This window comes from Bos indicus x Bos taurus, chromosome 6 (genome assembly GCF_003369695.1).
Source record: "Bos indicus x Bos taurus breed Angus x Brahman F1 hybrid chromosome 6, Bos_hybrid_MaternalHap_v2.0, whole genome shotgun sequence".
Classification (NCBI taxonomy): domain Eukaryota; kingdom Metazoa; phylum Chordata; class Mammalia; order Artiodactyla; family Bovidae; genus Bos; species Bos indicus x Bos taurus.
In genome coordinates, this window is record NC_040081.1 from 40,336,036 (window position 1) to 40,356,543 (window position 20,508).

At 38.7% G+C, this 20,508-nt stretch overlaps 1 protein-coding gene across 8 annotated transcripts in view; it reads left to right on the forward strand.

Moving 5' to 3' along the window:
• The window catches only part of SLIT2 (slit guidance ligand 2), a 404,903-nt gene that overhangs the window by 362,510 nt on the left and 21,885 nt on the right, over positions 1 to 20,508 (forward strand). For all 8 annotated transcript variants that reach the window (XM_027544143.1, XM_027544147.1, XM_027544146.1 and 5 more), the window contains 4 exons: positions 7,848 to 7,941; positions 14,294 to 14,431; positions 14,537 to 14,777; positions 17,005 to 17,135. In XM_027544143.1, coding sequence (XP_027399944.1) covers positions 7,848 to 7,941; positions 14,294 to 14,431; positions 14,537 to 14,777; positions 17,005 to 17,135 — 604 coding nt within the window. The remainder of the gene's footprint in view (positions 1 to 7,847; positions 7,942 to 14,293; positions 14,432 to 14,536; positions 14,778 to 17,004; positions 17,136 to 20,508) is intronic.

Below are 20,508 nucleotides of genomic sequence, written 5' to 3' on the forward strand. Positions count from 1 at the left end.
GCTCTTTTCAAACCTTGACTCTTGAAGTGCAAAGGTCATGGTTTGGGGCCACTTCCTCTCCTTGTTCATTGCTTATTACAGACTCTGTTGGGGAAGCTTAAAGAGTATTTCAGACATGGGAGAGAACAGTTACACGGAATGAAATAAAAAAGGAAAGAGGCAGAAGGGAGGAAGGGAAGGAAGGGAGGGAAGGAAAGATGTAAGGAGAAAAAGAGTGAGAGAAGAAAAGAAATAGTTGCATAAGTTGAAAGTTTTATTCCCCACCATGCTGCTGCTGCTGCTAAGTCGCCTCAGTCGTGTCTGACTCTGTGCGACCCCATAGACAATGGCCCATCAGGCTCCCCTGTCCCTGGGATTCTCCAGGCAAGAACACTGGAACGGGTTGCCATTTCCTTCTCCAATGCGTGAAAGTGAAAAGTGAAAGTGAAGTCGCTCAGTCGTGTCCGACTCTTAGCGACCCCATGGACTGCAGCCTACCAAGCTCCTCCATCCATGGGATTTTCCAGGCAAGAGTACTGGAGTGGGATGCCATTGCCTTCTCCGATTCCCCACTATAAACACCCAATAATTTAGAATTTACCAGCTATTTTGGTTTACTAGTGCTACTATAACAAACTATCACAAACTGGGTGATTTAAATTATAGGAATTTAATGTCTCACAGTTATGCAGGTTAGAAGTCCAAACTCAAGGTATCAGTGGCATTAGAGCCTTTTGGGAGAAGGACCTGTTGCAGACATCTCTGCTCGGCCTGTCAATGGCCATCTTCCCTCTCTGTCTATTGTATGGGCTGCCCTCTGTGCTGGGTTTCTTGTCCTATAGGAACATCATGGGCTTCCCCAGTGGCTCAGGGGTGATTCCTGAGCCATTCCACCTGCAGTGCAGGAGACACAGGGTCAATCCCTGGGTTGGGAAGATCCCCTGGAGGAGGGCATGGCAACCCATTGCAGTATTCTTGTCTGGAGAATCCCATGCAGAGAGTAGCCTAGTGGGCTACAGTCCCAAGGATTGCAAAGAGTCGGACACAACAGCATAGGCACCTGTAGGAACATCAGCCATACTGGATTAGGGCCCACCTGCAGAACTCATTTTAACCTGATTACTTCTGTAAAAACCCTATCTCCAAATAAGATCCCATTCTGGGGTACTGAGGGGCTGCACATATTTTTGAGGGGGAACTAGAGGGGGAACAAATTCAATCCATGACACTTCATCACTGTATTTCAAACTCTTGATTTTTGCCCCAGAAAACCTGATCTTTTCAGTGTTCTCTGTGTCACTGAAAGGTAGTTCCAGTCTTCATACCAGTCTTCTAGAAATCTAGAAGTTCCAGACAGCTTCCTCTCTCCCCTATGCCCACCCAATCCAACACCAGTTCCCATCTCTTTTGTTTCCCAAATGTCTCTCCAGACTGTCTACATCTCCGCTACAATCACCTGAGTACCAACTGTGTCATCTCTCACCATTTGTATCTGTCTCCGTGCAATCCATCCTCCACTAGAGCCAGAATGTTCTTTCCAAGATACAGATGTCAGCTGGCCATCCTCCATCATAAACCCTTCAATGGCACTCACTGCTCATTAAGTAAAGACATTCTGCCTTGTGGCCCCTGCTACCCTCTGTGACCTTCTCTGCCACCATGCTCTCCCAGCTCACTCCAAGTGTCTCAGAGTTCATGTTTTCCATGTCACCTCCTGCACAGAACCTCTGCCAGTGCTCTTTATCCCCTCTTCACCTGCAATCCAAGCCCTACTTCTTCAGAAAAAAAAAAAAACAACCTCCCTTACAGTCAGTTGCCCTTCTAGAGCAAACCAGAGCACATATTAGCCTTCATCACTCAGATTATTTTATAGTTACTTGTATAGAAATTATTGGATCAATATCTTTCTCCTCCTCCTCTCATGTATGAGCTCCATGAGAACAGGGATATAATTTTTTGTTATTCACCATCTTACTCCTCGCATTAACACCAGTCTTCTTATATAGTATGTACTCAAAATATATGGTGATATTAAAAATCTGGAGGTTGGCTACCAGAATCATTCGTTAAAAAAAAATGCAGAGGCAGATCTCACCGTAGATATCAGGCAAGAAGTTTGTGGAAGAGTTCTAAAACTATTTCAGTGAGTGTGGTAACAAGATATGCAAATAAAAAGATGACATAAGACACCAGAAGTACAAATGAAGATGAAGGAAGGGCCACATGTGTTTAAGAAGTAGGAAACTTTAAAATTAGGTCCATGGATCTAAACTGAAGCAGGACACAAGGCCCGCTCCAGGCACTGTTTCCCATAGGAACCATCAAGTTCGTTGAGATTTCTGCCTCGTTGCAGTAATATGCACAGTATTGGTACCTCAGTGGAATTAAGGTACATGCTGACACTATTCTTACCACTGATGCAGTAATGTTGTTTGGTTCAGCTAAGGCATGATGCTTCCTTTGCTGACTTGCTATCTGCCTTATCCATCTCCTTAGAAGCACTTTGCCTTTAAAAAATATAGCCACAGTTGTTGACCTTGCACAACTTCAATTCCAGAACCTCATTTTTCTCATAAAGAACTGGGGCCCAGAACAATAAAATAGTTCACTTTTCTGCAACCAGTCCATTGTTTTATATCAAATAAGTCACAGAAGATTATTCCAGGCAGTGACTCAGTAACCCCCATGTCATTTCACCCAAGAAATAATTTTTTCTCCCCAGGATCTCTTTATGCTGGTTCACTCTTTACTCCAAACAGAGCATTAACTCTGATGATCCAGCTTTTACTGCTCCACCCACAAGGTGACCGTAGCATTTGTCACCCAAATCAGGGCATGTGTATGTGAGTGCATGGGGACACTATTGAAAATCACCTTGGGACAGCAGGTATAAAGCAGGACTGTCTGGAGCAAGCCAGGATATACAGTCATATTACTGCTACATCAGATTCTTCAGAAAGACCACATTGACAGATGCTCAGTAAGCAGTGAATTGCATCTTCTTCTGGACTCTGAGGATAACTTGTAGGAGAGGGCATCACTCCTACCTTACTGTGTCAACAGCTCTCATTAATATAATTGTAGAGTTTAGTCATTTCAAACCTCACTGTCTGCCATACTTAACTGACAGGCACAATCAGGAAGACGTGATCTAAAATCTAGATGTCACTTTCTTACCAAAAAAAAAAAAAAAACCCTCTGTTTAGGACATGTGCTGTTCTCTCTTCACAATTTTCAGTTGATCATTCACTAACTTCTGTTGTCTTGAGAAGGTAATGGTACATTCCCTGGTCGACTCCTCTGTTTCTTCTCTACAACACAGGCAACCAGCCAACACATACGCAGAGCTTTACCTTCTCATCAACAGAAAACACTGAAAGCTAGAAGCACAAAGAAGATTAATTTGCTCATCTGATCAAAAGTGAAATCAGAAATGCCAGGCAAAGACTGGGTTCCATGCTATTGTTTTGTCATTGGAGAGTTTTAAGGGCTCAAGATGAACTCAAATAAATAGGATTTACTGGGATTTTGTGGAGTTGGTTGGAGCCAAATTATGAATCCAACGTTTGCCTAGACTCTGTCTCTTGAGGGATTTATGAGCACTGAAATTTAACCTGTGCCCAACCACATTGCCCTTAACCACTTCAATGGCCTGACTTACCTTTCCCCCAATGCCATGTTAGAGATGTAAAGACCTGCTTATAAGTTAATAGATTACAGCTCACCCTTCCATCCATTCTGTCACCTCACACACTTCATCATTTCATGAGAGGAGGGAGCCCTTGATGATATGATATCAAGAAGGCCTTGGATCATCAAAAAAAAAAAAAGAAGAAAAGAAACAAATTCAGTTAACTTTCCTTTCCTTTATTCCCCCCCCCCAATTTTTCCACTAACTCAGTACTAGCTCTGACTATACATACCTCAAAAAGAAAAAGTACATAATATTCTCTTAATACTGTGAGGTTTGGGAGAAATAGTTCAGTAGTATTAATAATTAAAAGCATATGAGTGCATTAGAGTCTTTTGTTTCCATTCTTCTCAGAAATCTAACACAGTGTTCAAATGTCCAGTTTTCCTTTTACAGTTTAGGACTAGGTAAACCTCCCTGCATTTGTCTATGGAGCTTGCTTCATTTCCCATTTTATATTAAGCGTCTATATCTTACCACTGTGAGATGTTATTTGAAAGCTGACTTCCCCCAAATATAGCAGAACACAATGTAATTTGAAGAAATTCAAGAAACAGTTCAATGAAAGCACTTATTTTTAATATTTAAAAAGTGTTTAAGTGATGTTTAAAGGAAAGAACATAAGCTAATTGTTGTTAATGATGAGTGGCTAATCATTAAGTAGAAATTAAAGAGAAAAAATATCTAAAGGTGGAACTCAAAGAAGTTGAATATAGGTCAACAAGATAGAGTTCTTTCCTTAAAAGGCATGAATGTTTCTTTCAACAAATATTATTTTATTATGTCATTATCCCATACCCTAGAGAGATATAAAGACAAATATTGAAAACATGCTGCTCTCAGTGATCTTCCAATCAAAGAAAAGAAGTGAGATAAACACTAATGAATACCCAGTGCATCCAAAGCAGTACAACCCTACAAGCTTACCTTATACGGTTGTCATGAACATTAAGCAACTACATATTTATGCAGTGTTAATTAAAGCAGTCTGATACACAGCATGCATGCATGCTCAGTCATGTCCAACTCTTTTTGACCCCGTGGACTGTAGCCCACCATGCTTCTCTGTCCATGGAATTTTCTAGGCAAGAATACTGGAGTGGATTGCCATTTTCCTTCTCCAGGGAATCTTCCCAGTCCAGGAATTGAACTCACGTCTCTTGCATCTCCTGCACTGGCAAGCTCTTTACCACTCTTTACCACTGAGCCACCTGGGAAGCTCCTCCCTGATACACAGCAGTAAGCACTGTTATACATGTTTATTAAGTCAATAAATAAATACACAAAATACATGTGCCTTAAGAGAATCACAAGCAAACATGATATAAAAAATTATTGAAACAAATTGATGTATAATACCATCCTTAATAACATGTAACAGATGGTTGAAAAGATCCAGGAAGATTTCATAAAGAATAGGTTATATAATGGATGAGAAAATTGACAGCAGAACTTATTAAAGTTACTAAGGCAAAAGGAAGCCCCATTAACCCAGGCATAGAGTTGAGATAAATTCATAAAATGGTGAATAGACATAGGTGACAAGAATATAGGGTGGAAGATTGGGCTTTAAAAGTGAGTTAGGCAGTAATGGGAAACAGATAATGCTTTGTATTATTTGTTAGTATTATCATATTTGGTGATACTTAAATGAAGATAAGTCCTTTGGGAGTAACCAGCCAGTTTTACCAGAGTCAAATGTGCAGCTATGTGATGGTCACAATGATCTATCATATACAACTTTAGCAATTAGCATTGCTGTTCTGATGGCTAAAGTAATTAGTATAGTTATTAGTATTAATTAATGTACTGCTATGGATTCTTATGGGCTTCCCAAGTGGCTCATTTGTTAGAATCCACCTGCCAATACAGGAGATGTTGGTTCAGTCCCTGGGTCTGAAAGATCCCCTGGAGAAGGGAATGGATACCCACTCTAGTAATCTTGCCTGGAGAATCCCATGGACAGAGGAGACTGGCAGGCTACAGTCCATGAGGTCACAAAAGAGTCGGACATGATTGAGTGACTAAACAACAACAGCATGCTATTCTTTTAAGATAGATTCCTTATCAAATCATGAAATCTTGATATTGAGGTAGCTTTCACATTTAAGCTGGCATGCTTAGTCTTAAAGCTGTTGTTTAGTCAACAGTTTCTTAGACTGATCTCCTTTCTCACTCCTTTCCACCTTAAGTTTATGGAGAAATACTTAACAGAGAATTAAGGGTTGACTCCTGTTTTCTTCTCTTAGAAATGAAGTTCTTTCTCTATGTTCTGTCTCCAGCTCAGACTTTCTCTACTGGTAGACTGGGAGCTGATTGAGAGCAGAGTCCCTTGCATCCATCCTTGTAAGCCCCAGCATCTAGTCCAGTATCATCTAGTAAATCCTTATGAACTGTGGTTTAGAATGTCTTAATTGGATTGGATTGGATTGGATTGGATTATATTAGATCACAATGAATAAGAAGTAAAGCATTTCCTCTTATCATTTTTCAAATAACATTATTTGCGTATAAAGTGAAGCATACATAGAATAATATTTAAACTGCCTTAGATATAGACTACTGTAAAGAGTCTGTATCCAACTGGATAGATTTAATTTGAAAACTGACAGCAGTTTCATCACAGTAGCTTGATAGATTACAATGAATACATTCCATCAAGCTGTATCATTTAAAGTAATACTAGTTGAAAGTAAAAAGCTTTAAATAAACCCTGTTTAAAAATAGCTCATCATGTATATGTTGATAAAAATTCTTTGTATCACAGATTTAAAGACACAGAAAGTCTTCTTATAAAAGAAATATATGAGACTTTTAGTGCAATTAGTTCTCTTTAAGAGACAGGGAAAAAACTAATTATATACCACATTGATGTAATTCCAAACTGAGTACATGTATATACTTAAACCATGGGAAAAGATCCTTGAAGTGTAAATGATATACCAAATTTAGTTGTTAGGCAACTATTTCTACCATTTGGCTAAGTATATCTTAGAAGAACAGTCTGTAACAAAGAGATTTGCTTCAGACTCCTGATTTTTTAACCAACGCCGCTTTAAATCTACACACTTTGAACACATAAAAGTTCTAATTGTTTCTTGGAAATGAACAACAGCTGCCTATAGATGTATCGCTTTATTCCTTTATTTACTGCATATAAAATCATTTAAAGGTAAGGTAGAAAAGGAAAGAACTTTTAAATCTTATATCTTTCCCGACAACTTAAAAATCTCACACAATAATCAGGAAAGTGTTCTCACTGAAAATCATATTTGGTCTAATGTGTCTGAAAATAATATATGATTGTATTATTTGTATATGAAGAAATCTCTTTAGAGATAATCAGACATGCAATTCAGCACAGAGAGTCTAGAATCGACATGGTTATGCTTGTAGTTCTTATTTATGGATGACTTATTCTTTATAAACTAGTTGATGGAAAGAAGCATACATTCTCTATCTTGATTGATTCTCCTTTTGCTGTTTTCTTTCTGTCGTGATGGATGTAGCTGAGGTGTATTCTGTTGAGCTGTTCCAATAAGTCATAAAAAGGAAACAGTCTTTTTTTTTCTGGGCTTATAAGACCTTGGAGACCCTGAAGATTTGAGAATTATTTTTTTTTCAAACATAAAACAACAGAATGAGCCAGATATAAAAGGATACCTACCAAATGATTCTATTTACATCAAGCTCAAAAACAGGCACAAATAATCTATGGTCAGGGTAGTGGTTACTTATCCTTGGAGTCAAGCCTCTGGTAAATGATGATGGTAAATGCTGTGTTTTCAGATATGGATGCTGGTTATATGAATGGGTTCAGTCTGTGACCATTTGTTAGCTACTCATTTATCTTTTGAATATATATTATACCTCAATAAAAAGTCCAAATGAAAAAGAATGAATAAAAATGAAAAGCATCCATATTCCCTTTTCCTCCAGTGTACTACATTCTAAAGGGGCTCCTCCTACTCACAGTTTGCAGTAGTTGCGTTGTCCCAAGTCATAGAAGTATTTAGCAGCAGAACCAGCATTTTGGATCTTCTGCTTCCATGCCTTGTGATTTTTTTATTTTTGCCAATCACAAGCTATGCTTACCTCTCAGACCCATGACACAGCCTGCTGGCAGAAAAGCTTTTAACTTTTCTCTATGACCTAATGCCATTTGCCCTGTTAACAGGAGAGTTGTGTGAGGAGAAACTGGACTTCTGTGCCCAGGACTTGAACCCCTGCCAGCATGACTCCAAGTGCATCCTGACGCCAAAGGGATACAAGTAAGTCTGAGGTTGCATTGAAGCTCATGATTGGGGGAGGAGGGCCTTTCTTCTTTTATTTATTTAGGTATTTATTATTTATTTGGCTACACCAGGTCTTAGTTGTGGCATGCATGATCTTTGATCTTTGTTGCAGAATGTGGGATCTAGGTCCCTGACCAGGGATTGAACCTGGGCTCTCTGCATTGATAACTCCGAGTCTTAGCCACTGGGCCACCAGGGAAGTCCCAAGGATGGCCTTTGTTTAAGGAACCCTCTTCTTTCAGGGTCTAGCTTCACACCTTTGCTCAGGATTTATAGGGCATTTTCCCCAGGGTTATTGGCATTCTTATAAGTGTTTATATGACCTTTTTTTAGTACACCAAAGAGTTTCCTTTTGTTCTGTGACTTTTCAAGGGAAATTTTGTATGAAATAAAAGGGCCTTTGAATGTGTGTGTCTGTGTTTAATCACTCAGTCATGTTGGACTCTTTGCAACCCCATGGACTGTAGCCCACCAGGCTCCTCTGTCCATGGAATTTTTCATGCAAGAATACTGGAGTGGGTTGCCATTTCCTATTCCAGGGGATCTTCCCAACCCAGGGACTGAATACACATCTCTTACGTCTCCTGCAATGGTAGGTGAATTCTTTACCACTGGGCCATCTGGGAAGCCCAAAGTAGCCTTTACTTCAGTTCAGTTCAGTCGCTCAGTCGTGTCTGACTCTTTGCGACCCTATGGACTAGAGCACGCCAGGCCTCCCTATCCATCACTGGAGTTTACTCAAACTCATGCCCACTGAGTCAGTGATGCCACCCAACCATCTCATCCTCTGTCGTCCCCTTCTCCTGCCTTCAAACTTTCCCAGCATCAGGGTCTTTTCAAATGAGTCAGCTGTTCGCATCAGGTGGCCAAAGTATTGGAGTTTCAGCTTCAAGCATCAGTCCTTCCAATGAATATTCAGGACTGAGTTCCTTTAGGATGGACTGGTTGGATCTCCTTGCAGCCCAAGGGACTCTCAAGAGTCTTCTCCAACACCACAGTTCAAAAGCATCAGTTTTTTGGTGCTCAGCTTTCTTTATAGTTCAATTCTCACATCCATCCAAAATAGCCTTTGGCTGTGTTTAATTAAATTCATTTGAGACCCAATAGTGAAAGTCGCCCAGCTGTGCCCAATTCTTTACAACCCAATGGACTACACAGTCCATGGAATTCTCCAGACCAGAATATTGAAGTGGGTAGCTGTTCCCTTCTCCAGGGAATCTTCCCAACTCAAGGATCAAACCCAGGTCTCCCACATTGCAGGCAGATTCTTTACCAGCTGAGCCACCAGAGAATCCCAAATAAATTCATAATACCTACTAGATGCGTTGTTACCTGAATGGAAGTCATGTTTGGTAAAATAAGAAGTTTAAATTAATGTAACTGAGTATGTTTTGGTCTGCAATAATACTTTAACTACCCAAATGAAGGAAGGCAGAGTGACCTATGTCCCAGGTCGCCTTGGTACAGTCCGTTTATGTCTGTTGTCTCTAATTAATATTTAGTTAATTAGTGTTGACACTAATTAATATTTAGTGTCTCCTTCACTCATGTACATGTTTTGTGGGATGATAAAGCATCCAGTCATGCCAGCTAGCAATCTTCCTGAAACATGTTTGGTATCAAATGAAATTATTCCTTTGCCACAATTCCGTAATATTTTTGTTTGTTTGTTTTTTGGGTGTATTTTTTTTTTCATTTTCCCCTAAACTTATTTATTTTTAATTGAAGGAAAATTGTGCTGGTCTCTGCCATGCATGACCATGAGTCAGCCACAGGTATACATGTGTCCCCTCCCTGTTGAACCTCCCTCCCACCTCCTACCCTTTTCCAGCCTTCTAGGATGTTATAGAGCCCTGGTTTGAGCTCCCTGAGTCATACAGCAAACTCCCATTGGTTATCTATTTTACACATGGAAGCATGTACACTGTCATGTGTAGAATTCTGTAATATTTTAAGGGTCTATCAACAGCAATTTCTTTTTAGACAGGCAGTAGTTTAGAAATCATCCTGTAGGTATCCTTTATTTTAAACATGAGGAAACCATGACCCAGAGAGGTCCATGTCTGTCCAGAGGTCTCAGTGTTACTCAGTGGTACAGCTGGAGCTGCATTTTATACTTCCCAGTTGGGTGATTTTCTACTACAGGTTACCTCTGAGAAGTTTTACACTTTATCACCACGGCAGGTTGTTTGTTACAGAAGGTAAACTGGATTCTCAGAAATGATACTGTAGGCTCAGGTTGAGTTGTGCCTACAGGAGACAACTAGCAAATAGCAATACTTGTTCTTTTTTTTTTTTAATTTTTTTATTTTAATTGGAGGCTAATTACTTTGCAACATTGTAGTGGTTTTGCCATACATTTACATGAATCAGCCATGGGTGTACATGTGTTCCCATCCTGAACCCCCCTCCCACCTCCCTCCCCATCCCATCCCTCTGGGTCATCCCAGTGCACTTGTTTCTTTCTTTTTTTTTTTTTAATTTTATTTTATTTTTAAACTTTACATAATTGTATTAGTTTTGCCAAATATCAAAATGAATCCACCACAGGTATACATGTGTTCCCCATCCTGAGCCCTCCTCCCTCCTCCCTCCCCATACCATCCCTCTGGGTCGTCCCAGTGCTCTAGCCCCAAGCATCCAGTATAGTGCATCGAACCTGGACTGGCATCTCATTTCATACATGATATTTTACATGTTTCAATGCCACTTGTTTCTTTACCCAGTATTTATTGAGCATCTGCCATGGGTCAGGGCATGTGCTAATATTGCCATCTTTTGTTTTTATGGAGCTTTATGGCTATTTACTCTCTCATACTCAAGCTTAGTTGCCATAAGATTCAGAGAATTAAAAATTACTCAGATCAGGAACAGTTTTATAAGAATAGGTGGATTAGAGCTGGGACTAACATATTAATAATTGTCAACAGATTATTGAATATTCCAAGTTGAATGGGAGATGGGGTTGTATCACCTGACCCCTACTGCCTTTCGAAGATCAATCTGAATAAAATATTTATTCTCGTTTCATTTAGAGAATATTTCAATTCAATTTGGTTTAAAATTCATTATTTTAGAATATACAGTTGCAGCACCTGTTCATTTTATTTGATGCTTTTTTTAAAGAAAATATATTTGATTCTACTTTTCATTATATTTTACTTTCCAACCGTATGTGGTAAAAACAAAAGTCTTATTGAAATCTTTATTTTATACAAAATCCTGCATTGCATTTTGTTCTTCCAAATACATAGGTATATTATTTTAGCTCTTACTGTCTTTGATCTCCCCGTAATGAATTTGGCAAATTGAACTTCCATCATTTACATAACAAATATTATCATTTCTTAGAGAAATTAATCAGTAGAGCAGATGGTTTTCCGGAAGGACTTATCTGCTGGACAGGTTTCACAAAGCTTTGTGAATTGTAATTACAAGATAAACTGTTAGTCAAACTTAATGGAAACCATTCAAAAATAAGTTCATCTTCAAAAAGACTAACCCTTAGTTTAGTATCTTCAATTACTATCAATTACATTGCATGCTCCTTATAGTGCATTTTACTGGATTACACATTAACTGATTTGGGAATGCATTGTTTTCAGCAGTAATTGTGAGTTTGTATGTAGTTTAGCAGGAAACAGGATAAATCATAGTGTTTGCTATTACTCCCATATTATAAATAATTGCACATTGTGGGAAAGGAAGTTGCAAAAATGTAAGTGAACTTAGAAACCAAAATTATATGAAGCTGCTAAAGAAAATTTCTACCAACAAATATTGTTTGGAAAAGTTGTCCTGTTCCTTGAACTACATTTTCTTATTACTAAGCTAATAGAGCTGGGTTTAGTTCTCTTGCTTTATTCTATACCTCATAAATCTCCTAAATTGCTTTGAGATATTTTTAGACTATGATATGCCTTAAGTAGAATTTTCAAGCATACGTCTTACTTAGTCAGCTTTGGGGCTTCTAAACGATATATTTTATAGTCTTTGCTTTCTTCCTTGTTCCTTGTCAGATAATAGAGTTCAGAGAATGTGATACATTTTATTGATAATACAAACTTTAAGGAACTCATAATTAAATATTTTCTTCCTGTTTTGAAACTCTGCCTGAGGAGTCAAAGAAAGGCCAAAATGTTGGTCATGATGTGACTCTAAGTTCTAATGGGCTTGAAAAATAGTCTCTGTCGAGAAAAGAATATAAAATAGCTCTTAGACAGCCTCTTTGGTGCATACGTGGTTCTCTTATCTTTTACTTTGATTTCTCTTCTCAGATAAATAATTCAGAGTGTTTCAAAGCATTTCTTCTTCTTTTAATGCTCTGTACTTGAGCAGCTCTGCTCACATTAACATTGATGGAAGCCCTTTTCTCAGGCCTTGTCCATCTAGTTGAGAATGTCTATGACCATTTAGAATCCATTTAACTTCAGGCTTGTTTACTTTGCTTTGTTATGATTTAGCACTAAAACCACTGGCTCTAGAGCCAGCACGCTTATGCAGTGAGCTCATTTGATTTCTTAATTCATACATGCAAGACTGTCTGTGGTGCCCTTAGACAGTATATACTCTCATTTATTTTAATTCATCAGTTCTCCAGTAACTCCTAAATCCTGATTTTGCATTTTCAGGCAAAACCTTTGGCATTCAATAATATTCACATTCACTAGAGTGTTTTTAACTATCCTCATTCACTTGCATCTTAATGGCTTTGAAGTAGAAAAGTAAATAATTAGTACAGTCTAAACCATGAAGATTTTTTTAGAATTATAAAGACTTACCTAGAATTATTTTTTAAAACCTATCATTTATTGATCATTCATTATATATAAAATGCTATGCAAATTATTTTGTAGATAATGTTTTTATTTAAACTTTTAACAAACACCTGTGAGATGGAAATTACTATATATGTGTTATAGATGGGAGGAAGACATAGATTAAGCAATGTAGTCAAGATTACATACACTTCACAATGAAACCAAAATATGAACACAGCTCTGCCTATTTGCAAAGTCCAAATACTATTAGGCTAAAATAATTTCCTGGTTGTTGTTTTTTTTTAAGTCAGTAAACCCTTTCTTAAACTCCAAACAGAGATACTCATGGAAGCCAATGTGTAAAACTAATGAATCACAGCAGTAAAGTGTTGTTGGGTGGCGGGGTTCAGAGGGAAGCTGCCAGAAGCCCCCTCCCTATTTATGGCTATATCTGTAGGAGCTCCAATAGCTTCACAAAGCATAGTTTAATCATCGCTGCACGTGCCATATTGCTTTTCTCTGAGCACCTTTAAAGTACTGTGTCTTGGTGTCATAGATAGAATTCCAATGCACTGATGAAAAAGTTTTTAAAGGGAACACCGAGTAACTAATTTAACAGCATAGGACTATGGTTAGAAATTCAGGCTTTCTTATCAGATTGCTTGGGTTCAGTTCCTGACTGTGGCACACAAGTTGGATGTCCTTGGGCAAGGCACTTAATCAGTTTGTGCCTTGTTTCCTCACTTGTAGCAAGGAGTCATGGTATCACCAATGTCACATGACTGTGGAGAGAATTCAGTGAATCCACATATGAAAAAGTGACTAGAACAGGGCTTGAAGCAATATGCTCAAAGAACTTCAGCTGTATTATCCCTGGTTCTTCACCAGCTGTGCAGCCACACATCCCTCTGCCCCACACCACCAAAGTGAACAGTCTGAAAAGCTGTCTAGGGTTGGGTCCCAGGAATTTAGTATCACCTTCCCTGCTCTACCCAGTTAGGTCAGCCCCCATTCTGGCCTAACAGGAGTCTGGATTCATGGTGAATTAGAGAATATCTAATGCTATTATGTTTGCTTTTCATAAAATTATATTTTACTCTAATGCATCCAGTCTCTATTGGAAAATTAAAAATTTTAATTATTCTTAAAAATTTACTTAAGATTCTTAATAAGTTTTACAACACAACACTTTTATCATGTCAGTACTCAGATGAATTAGCTGGAAATAGAGGATACCATAGCCAAATAGAGTGAGGGAAGAAGAGAGGAAGGGAGGGGAAGAGGAAAGAATGAACCCCGGTGCAATTAGCCTAATCTTATTTGGATTGTGGAGGCATACTGTCATCTGAGAGGGGAAATTGCTGTTCCTCTGAGAGATCACAGTGAGAAAGCATGGAAAGCTTTGCAGATCAGTACTGTTTTCCAGGCATCTGTTAATGTTTAGGCTTTATGAGCCTGTTCTAAATATGTTCTTTCAAAGGCAGTACCAGTTTCCTAGAGGAAATGCAACTGTTGTGCTCATTTTGGCTCACTTAGGTTTAAAACTGTTTACCTGCTTGTTCAAACAGATGTGACTGCACTCCAGGATACATAGGCGAACATTGTGACATTGACTTCGATGACTGCCAAGATAACAAGTGTAAGAACGGAGCCCACTGCACCGATGCAGTGAACGGTTACACATGCACCTGTCCTGAAGGCTACAGGTAAAAGTGCAAGTGAATATTTGTATTTAAAGTATTATAGGACTCAGTTCATATTGGCAATTAAGTAACATCTAATCAATGTATTTTTTTCTGTTCATTCTTCAGTGGCTTGTTTTGTGAATTTTCTCCACCTATGGTTCTCCCTCGTACCAGCCCCTGTGATAATTTTGATTGTCAGAATGGAGCTCAGTGCATCATCAGGATCAATGAGCCAATATGCCAGTGTTTGCCTGGCTACCAGGGAGAAAAGTGTGAAAAACTGGTCAGTGTGAATTTTGTAAACAAAGAGTCTTATCTTCAGATCCCTTCCGCCAAGGTCCGGCCTCAAACAAACATCACTCTTCAGGTAAGGTTCCCCCACTACCAAGAGCTGATCTCATCTGAAATCAGCTCAGATTCCAAGCATAAATGTGCATGGCGGTTTCTGAGTGATGTTATTTCTTAAACGGACAGTTACATACTGCATAGCACAATGACAGATAATGCTACTTGTGGGAAAAGTTCCTGTTAGTCTCTCTAATATTTCTTTCTGTCAAACCTAAATGGACACCAGGTATTTGTATTCGCTACTTGATCACATAAAATACACACACACACACACACACACACACTCACACACACACACACACACACACTCACACACTCACACTGAGAAAGAGAGCAGCAAAATATCTTTGCTTTGTGCTTAGGTAATGGCTTACCATGTGGCACTAGTGGGAAAGAACCCTCCTGCCAATGCTGGGTATGTAAGAGATGTGGGTTGGATCCCTGGGTGGGGAGGATCCCCTGGAGGAGGGAATGACGACCCCTCCATTATTCTTGCCTGACAATCCCATGGACAGAGAAGTCTGGCAGGCTATAGTCCACAGGGTCACGAAGAGTCAGACACAGTTGAAGTGACTTAGCATGCAGACATGCACAATGCCACTTGATTCATTTATTTCTGTGGCTCTGCAGTTCAGGTTTTATACACTGCGAGGGTGGGCGGAGTGGGGAGCTTTCCTTAGGAAATATGCAGCTGACAAGAGTACAAATGAGACAGAAAACACCTTGACAGAATATTCAGCCAAGTGTCATTTAGCTTCCACTTGAATTTACAAATTCAAATTTTAAGTCTTTCCACCAAGTCACCATTTACCTTTGAGCAAGTCATTCAGACCCCTATAGACAAGGTTAGGCTAGATTGCTGCTGCTGCTAAGTCACTTCAGTCGTGTCCAACTCTGTGCGACCCCATAGACAGCAGCCCACCAGGCTCCCCCGTCCCTGGGATTCTCCAGGCAAGAACACTGGAGTGGGCTGCCATTTCCTTCTCCAATGCATGAAAGTGAAAAGGGAAAGTGAAGTCTCTCAGTCGTGTCCGACCCTCAGCGACCCCATGGACTGCAGCCTTCCAGGCTCCTCCATCCATGGAATTTTCCAGGCAAGAGTACTGGAGTGGGGTGCCATTGCTTCTCCGTAGGCTAGATTAGGGGTCATAAATTTACATAGGGCAGATTGCGGCTGCATGTTTGTTTTATCTGTTCAGCAAGATATTTCAATATATTTTGAATTCAAATGTGTGTAGCCAAATTCCTATGACCCCATTCCTTATTTGTTTTACCCTGGCACTCTAGCAAGGGGGCAAGGCATATTGAGAAGTCACGAGGAATGGGACCCCGGAAGGCAGGCTGATGTTCTTTAAAAAGCCTGCCTCCCTAATTTCCAGCCATTTTCCACCCAAGTTGTTATGAGAAGTACCCAGTGGTGTTTGGGCTTAAGTCCTAACTTTTCCTGGTCCTTGAAAACCCTGAGAAAATCAGAAAGCAGAATAAATACAAAGATTTCCCCCAATCATTGCATAATTTAACATGCAACATGAAAATCCATTGTGCTCAATACAGTTGCATTTCACATATGCCATAAAAAAAAAAAAAAATCCATAACAGGAGCAAAAAGAGCAGATAAGTGAAAATCTCCCACAAAGGAAATTCTAAGCACATTCAGTAATGTTAAGAGTTTCTTTTTCTTTTTTTTTTTTCTTTTGGGACTGGCTTCCTTTTTAAAATTTATTTATTTTTTAATTGAAGCATATTAAGTGTTTCTTATTATTCTTTTTAACAGAAAAGAAATGTGATCATTTTATTCCTGATTAGATTTTATCATTGTTGGCTGAGACAATACAGCTTAATATATAAGAGGGGAAACTTGATTCACATTAGGCACTGTGAACTTGATATGGAAAATATATTTCAATTTTAATTTTCTGAAGTATAAGTTGTGTAATGTCCTTATTTTTGCATATGTCATTGGACATGAGCTTTAACATTGCTAATATGCATGGAAAGAGAGTAAACATGTGTTTATGAATGTAGAAAAACATTTTGAAGGTCTTTATGAAGTTATTTATAACAAAGTAATCCAGGAACAGGTCATCTTTCAAGTAATCATTTCAGTGTATATTAGTATTTTCTCAGAGCCTTAAAGAAGAAATAAACTAGACTAAAAGCTCTTCACTAGGAAGTCTTGTTTCTTCTTAATGAAGTGTGTATGAACAACTGTTCATCCTACTAATGTCAAGGCTACTTCCCACCAGATCGCCACAGATGAAGACAGTGGAATCCTCCTGTATAAGGGTGATAAAGACCATATTGCTGTAGAACTCTACCGAGGACGTGTTCGTGCCAGCTATGACACCGGCTCCCACCCGGCTTCTGCCATTTACAGGTGAGGATCTCTCAGTTACTGGGTGAAAACAGTTGCTTAATGCAGAACTGCTTCTCTTCTATTATTGTGTTATGGGGAGGGAAGGAACAATTTGACTACAGCAGACTTTGTAAGTATATTAGAGGCCTGGCAATAACAGATAGCATACTCAAGCTGGATAATTGAGGAAAGATTTATTAGATGACTATTTACAAAGATTATTTGGGACACTGGAGTGATCTGAAGTTAGTAACTCGGAATATTGCTCCTGCCCATGGGCTTGAAGGAAAGAGGGGAGACAGCAGTTATGGAAGTCAATGCTAAGAAAAGGAATTGTGGAGAGGACTGCCTGACAGAAAGAAGCAGCTCCACCTTCAATGGAGGAATGCTGTCAAGCCTCAGGGAAGGAATCAGGGTTTTAAATACTCGATTTCCCAACAACCTCCTGCTCATGCTTCTCTCTGGCCAATCAGATGCCAGAAAACATCAGACCACCCACTGATCTCAGTAATGTAGCTCACACGTGAGCCTCTCAGGGCTCAGTGCAGGGAGAAGATGGATGGAGAGTAGTTCTAGAGAAAGAAATGCAGGATACCCAGCACAGGGAAAAATTTAAAGTTACTATTCATGCAATCTGTATTTATTGAACACTTGATGTGTGCAAGGCACAGTTCTAAGCTTTCAGCAACAAAGTTCCTGCCCTTAAGAAGCTTACACATAAGAAGCCAATGGACACCTCCAAGATGTATAATCGTATCATTCATTTTGGAAGTTTCTAATAACATAATGAATTGATGATATACTGAATGCGGTAATAATATACTGATATGTGGATGAGGGAGGATACACTGCTCAAAGTACGCTTTTTGCATAACCTTCAGAGCCCCTCCTTTGGGTCTCAACACCAATCATTTGGCAGACAAGTTACCTAGTTATCGAATTTATTTCTTCACATGTATAAATAACTGCCACCATTTAGAGCAGGGTCACAAATTCAGAGGCAGTCAGTTTTTCCAGGTGATAACTTAAATGAATTGAGTGGGCTAATTGCAAGCAAATGATATGTGCTCTCATTCTTTTATTCTTGAAAAGATTCTAACTTTTTAGAGAAGCATTTCTGGGTTACAAATAGCCTTGGTGTTGGCACCATAATAGGAATGGTTGTAAGCAGAGTAAACTAAAAGCAAATCTTTGTCAAAACAGGACTAGACCTCTTCTACTCAGGTCTCCCTGAATGCTGCCATGTGAAAATGTGGACCCAGGTTTTGGCAGAACTTCTGATTTTTCAAGAAAAAAATTGACACTTTAAATATAAAGTTTTCCTTCCTTAAATATGATTCACATTTTTTAAATGCCATTTGTGGCAAACAAAACACATTTGTAAACCAAACACACTGGGCACCAAGTTTGTGGGCATTGACTGAGACAAAAAATGGAGATACTGTTCTCTGTGTTACTGACATCATGCTTATATATTTTCCATGTGCTTCACATGTTATTTAATCTTTCACAATGGTTCTGGGAAATTAAATGCCAATTGTAGCCATGAATGGAATTCAATAAGTCCTTTTCGTGGTAAGCTAATCCACTTGGGAATATTTAGAGCCTGGAAACAAACATAATTATTGGTTTCCAAGTAGATTACAATAGTTACTTCATCTCTAAATGGTGGTGAATTAGTGCCAATATTTTCAATGCTGCTAGGTCTTAAATTTTATAGCCTCAATTTGTTTCAGCTCCTAAAAAGATTTCAGAATATTGATTTTATGGTTCATTTTTGGTGTTTTGTATGTCTTATTTTATGCAATGAAACAGCATCGAACTCTCAGAAACTATAGTAAAAGTTCTTGGAGTTGGCTTATTAAAGCTAGTGTTCACATAAAATATACTTAAAATGCTTCTAGATGAGTTGTAAAAACCCAAGCGATTATATCCAAATGAGGACTTACTCTAAAGAGCTTATTATGAGTTTATGTTCATTACTATTTTTGCTTAACAATGGAGTATACCTTGTAACATCTATAAAAAAAGAATAGTATCATATCACACACTTTTTGTTATGAACCAGAAGTAGAGGTTTCTGCTTGAAGATCATCTAATAGAGACATCTGTTATGAGGGCCAAGGAAAACATAACATTTGTTTATTTCTTGCTCTTAAGTTTATGTCAAAACAATCAACAAAGGTTATTGCATTATTTTTAAGTAAAAGAAAAGAAGCAACAGTCACCAAGAATTTGAATAGAGAGATCATACATAGATTGATTTATTGATTTATTTATATAGATAATGTACATATATATATATGAATATAGTAGTATTCCAAATAAGTTGGAAAAAGTTCCTGTGACATAGACACTATTAACAACATTAAATTATTTCAACACCTTAGGAGAATCTAGTCTTTGACGAGTAATAATCATAGTGTGAGAGTTGGACTATAAAGAAAGCTGAGCGCCTAAGAATTGATGCTTTTGAACTGTGGTGCTGGAGAAGACTCTTGAGAGTCCCTTGGACTGCAAGGAGATCCAACCAGTCCATTCTGAAGGAGATCAGCCCTGGGATTTCTTTGGAAGGAATGATGCTAAAGCTGAAACTCCAGTACTTTGGCCACCTCTTGCGAAGAGTTGACTCATTGGAAAAGTGATGCTGGGAGGGATTGGGGGCAGGAGGAGAAGGGGACAACAGAGGATGAGATGGCTGGATGGCATCACCGACTCAATGGACATGAATTTGAGTAAGCTCCAGGAGCTGGTAATGGGCAGAGAAGCCTGGCGTGCTACAGTCCATGGGGTCACAAAGAGTTAGACATGACTGAGCGACTGAACTGAACTGAACTAAATCATAGTCACTAAGACGTGTTCAGATCTAGGCTTGTTCAATTACTATATATAAACTGTAGCAAGGTATTTAATTTTTCTGTTCTTCAGAATTCATAATATTAATTTTTCTGTGCTTTAGAATTCATATCTGTAAGTAATAATATAGTACGTACCCCATAAAGTCTCTTTGAGGATTTGATTCTACACTTAGCTCTGTCCTCACTCTTACCTTACTTTATCTTCATTATCATCTCCCTTCTAACAATAGAGGAAAATCTTTCTGGTGTCTATTTCTGGAGTGCAGCAAGAGTTAAAAGTGCATCCTCTATCCTCAGATATTAACTCTAGAAGTATATCATGTTTTTAATTTCTGTGAAGGGCAATTTGGAAATAGCTTTCCCACTTCTGGGAATTTATCCCAAAGATATACCTAGACACATAGAAATGATGTATGCACAAGGTAATTCACTGTCGTGTTGGTTCTAAAAACAAAAGTTAGGAAACAACCCAAGTTTCTGTGGGCAGCCACACAATGGAATATACTATAAAAGGAAAAAGGAATAAGGGAGGGAAA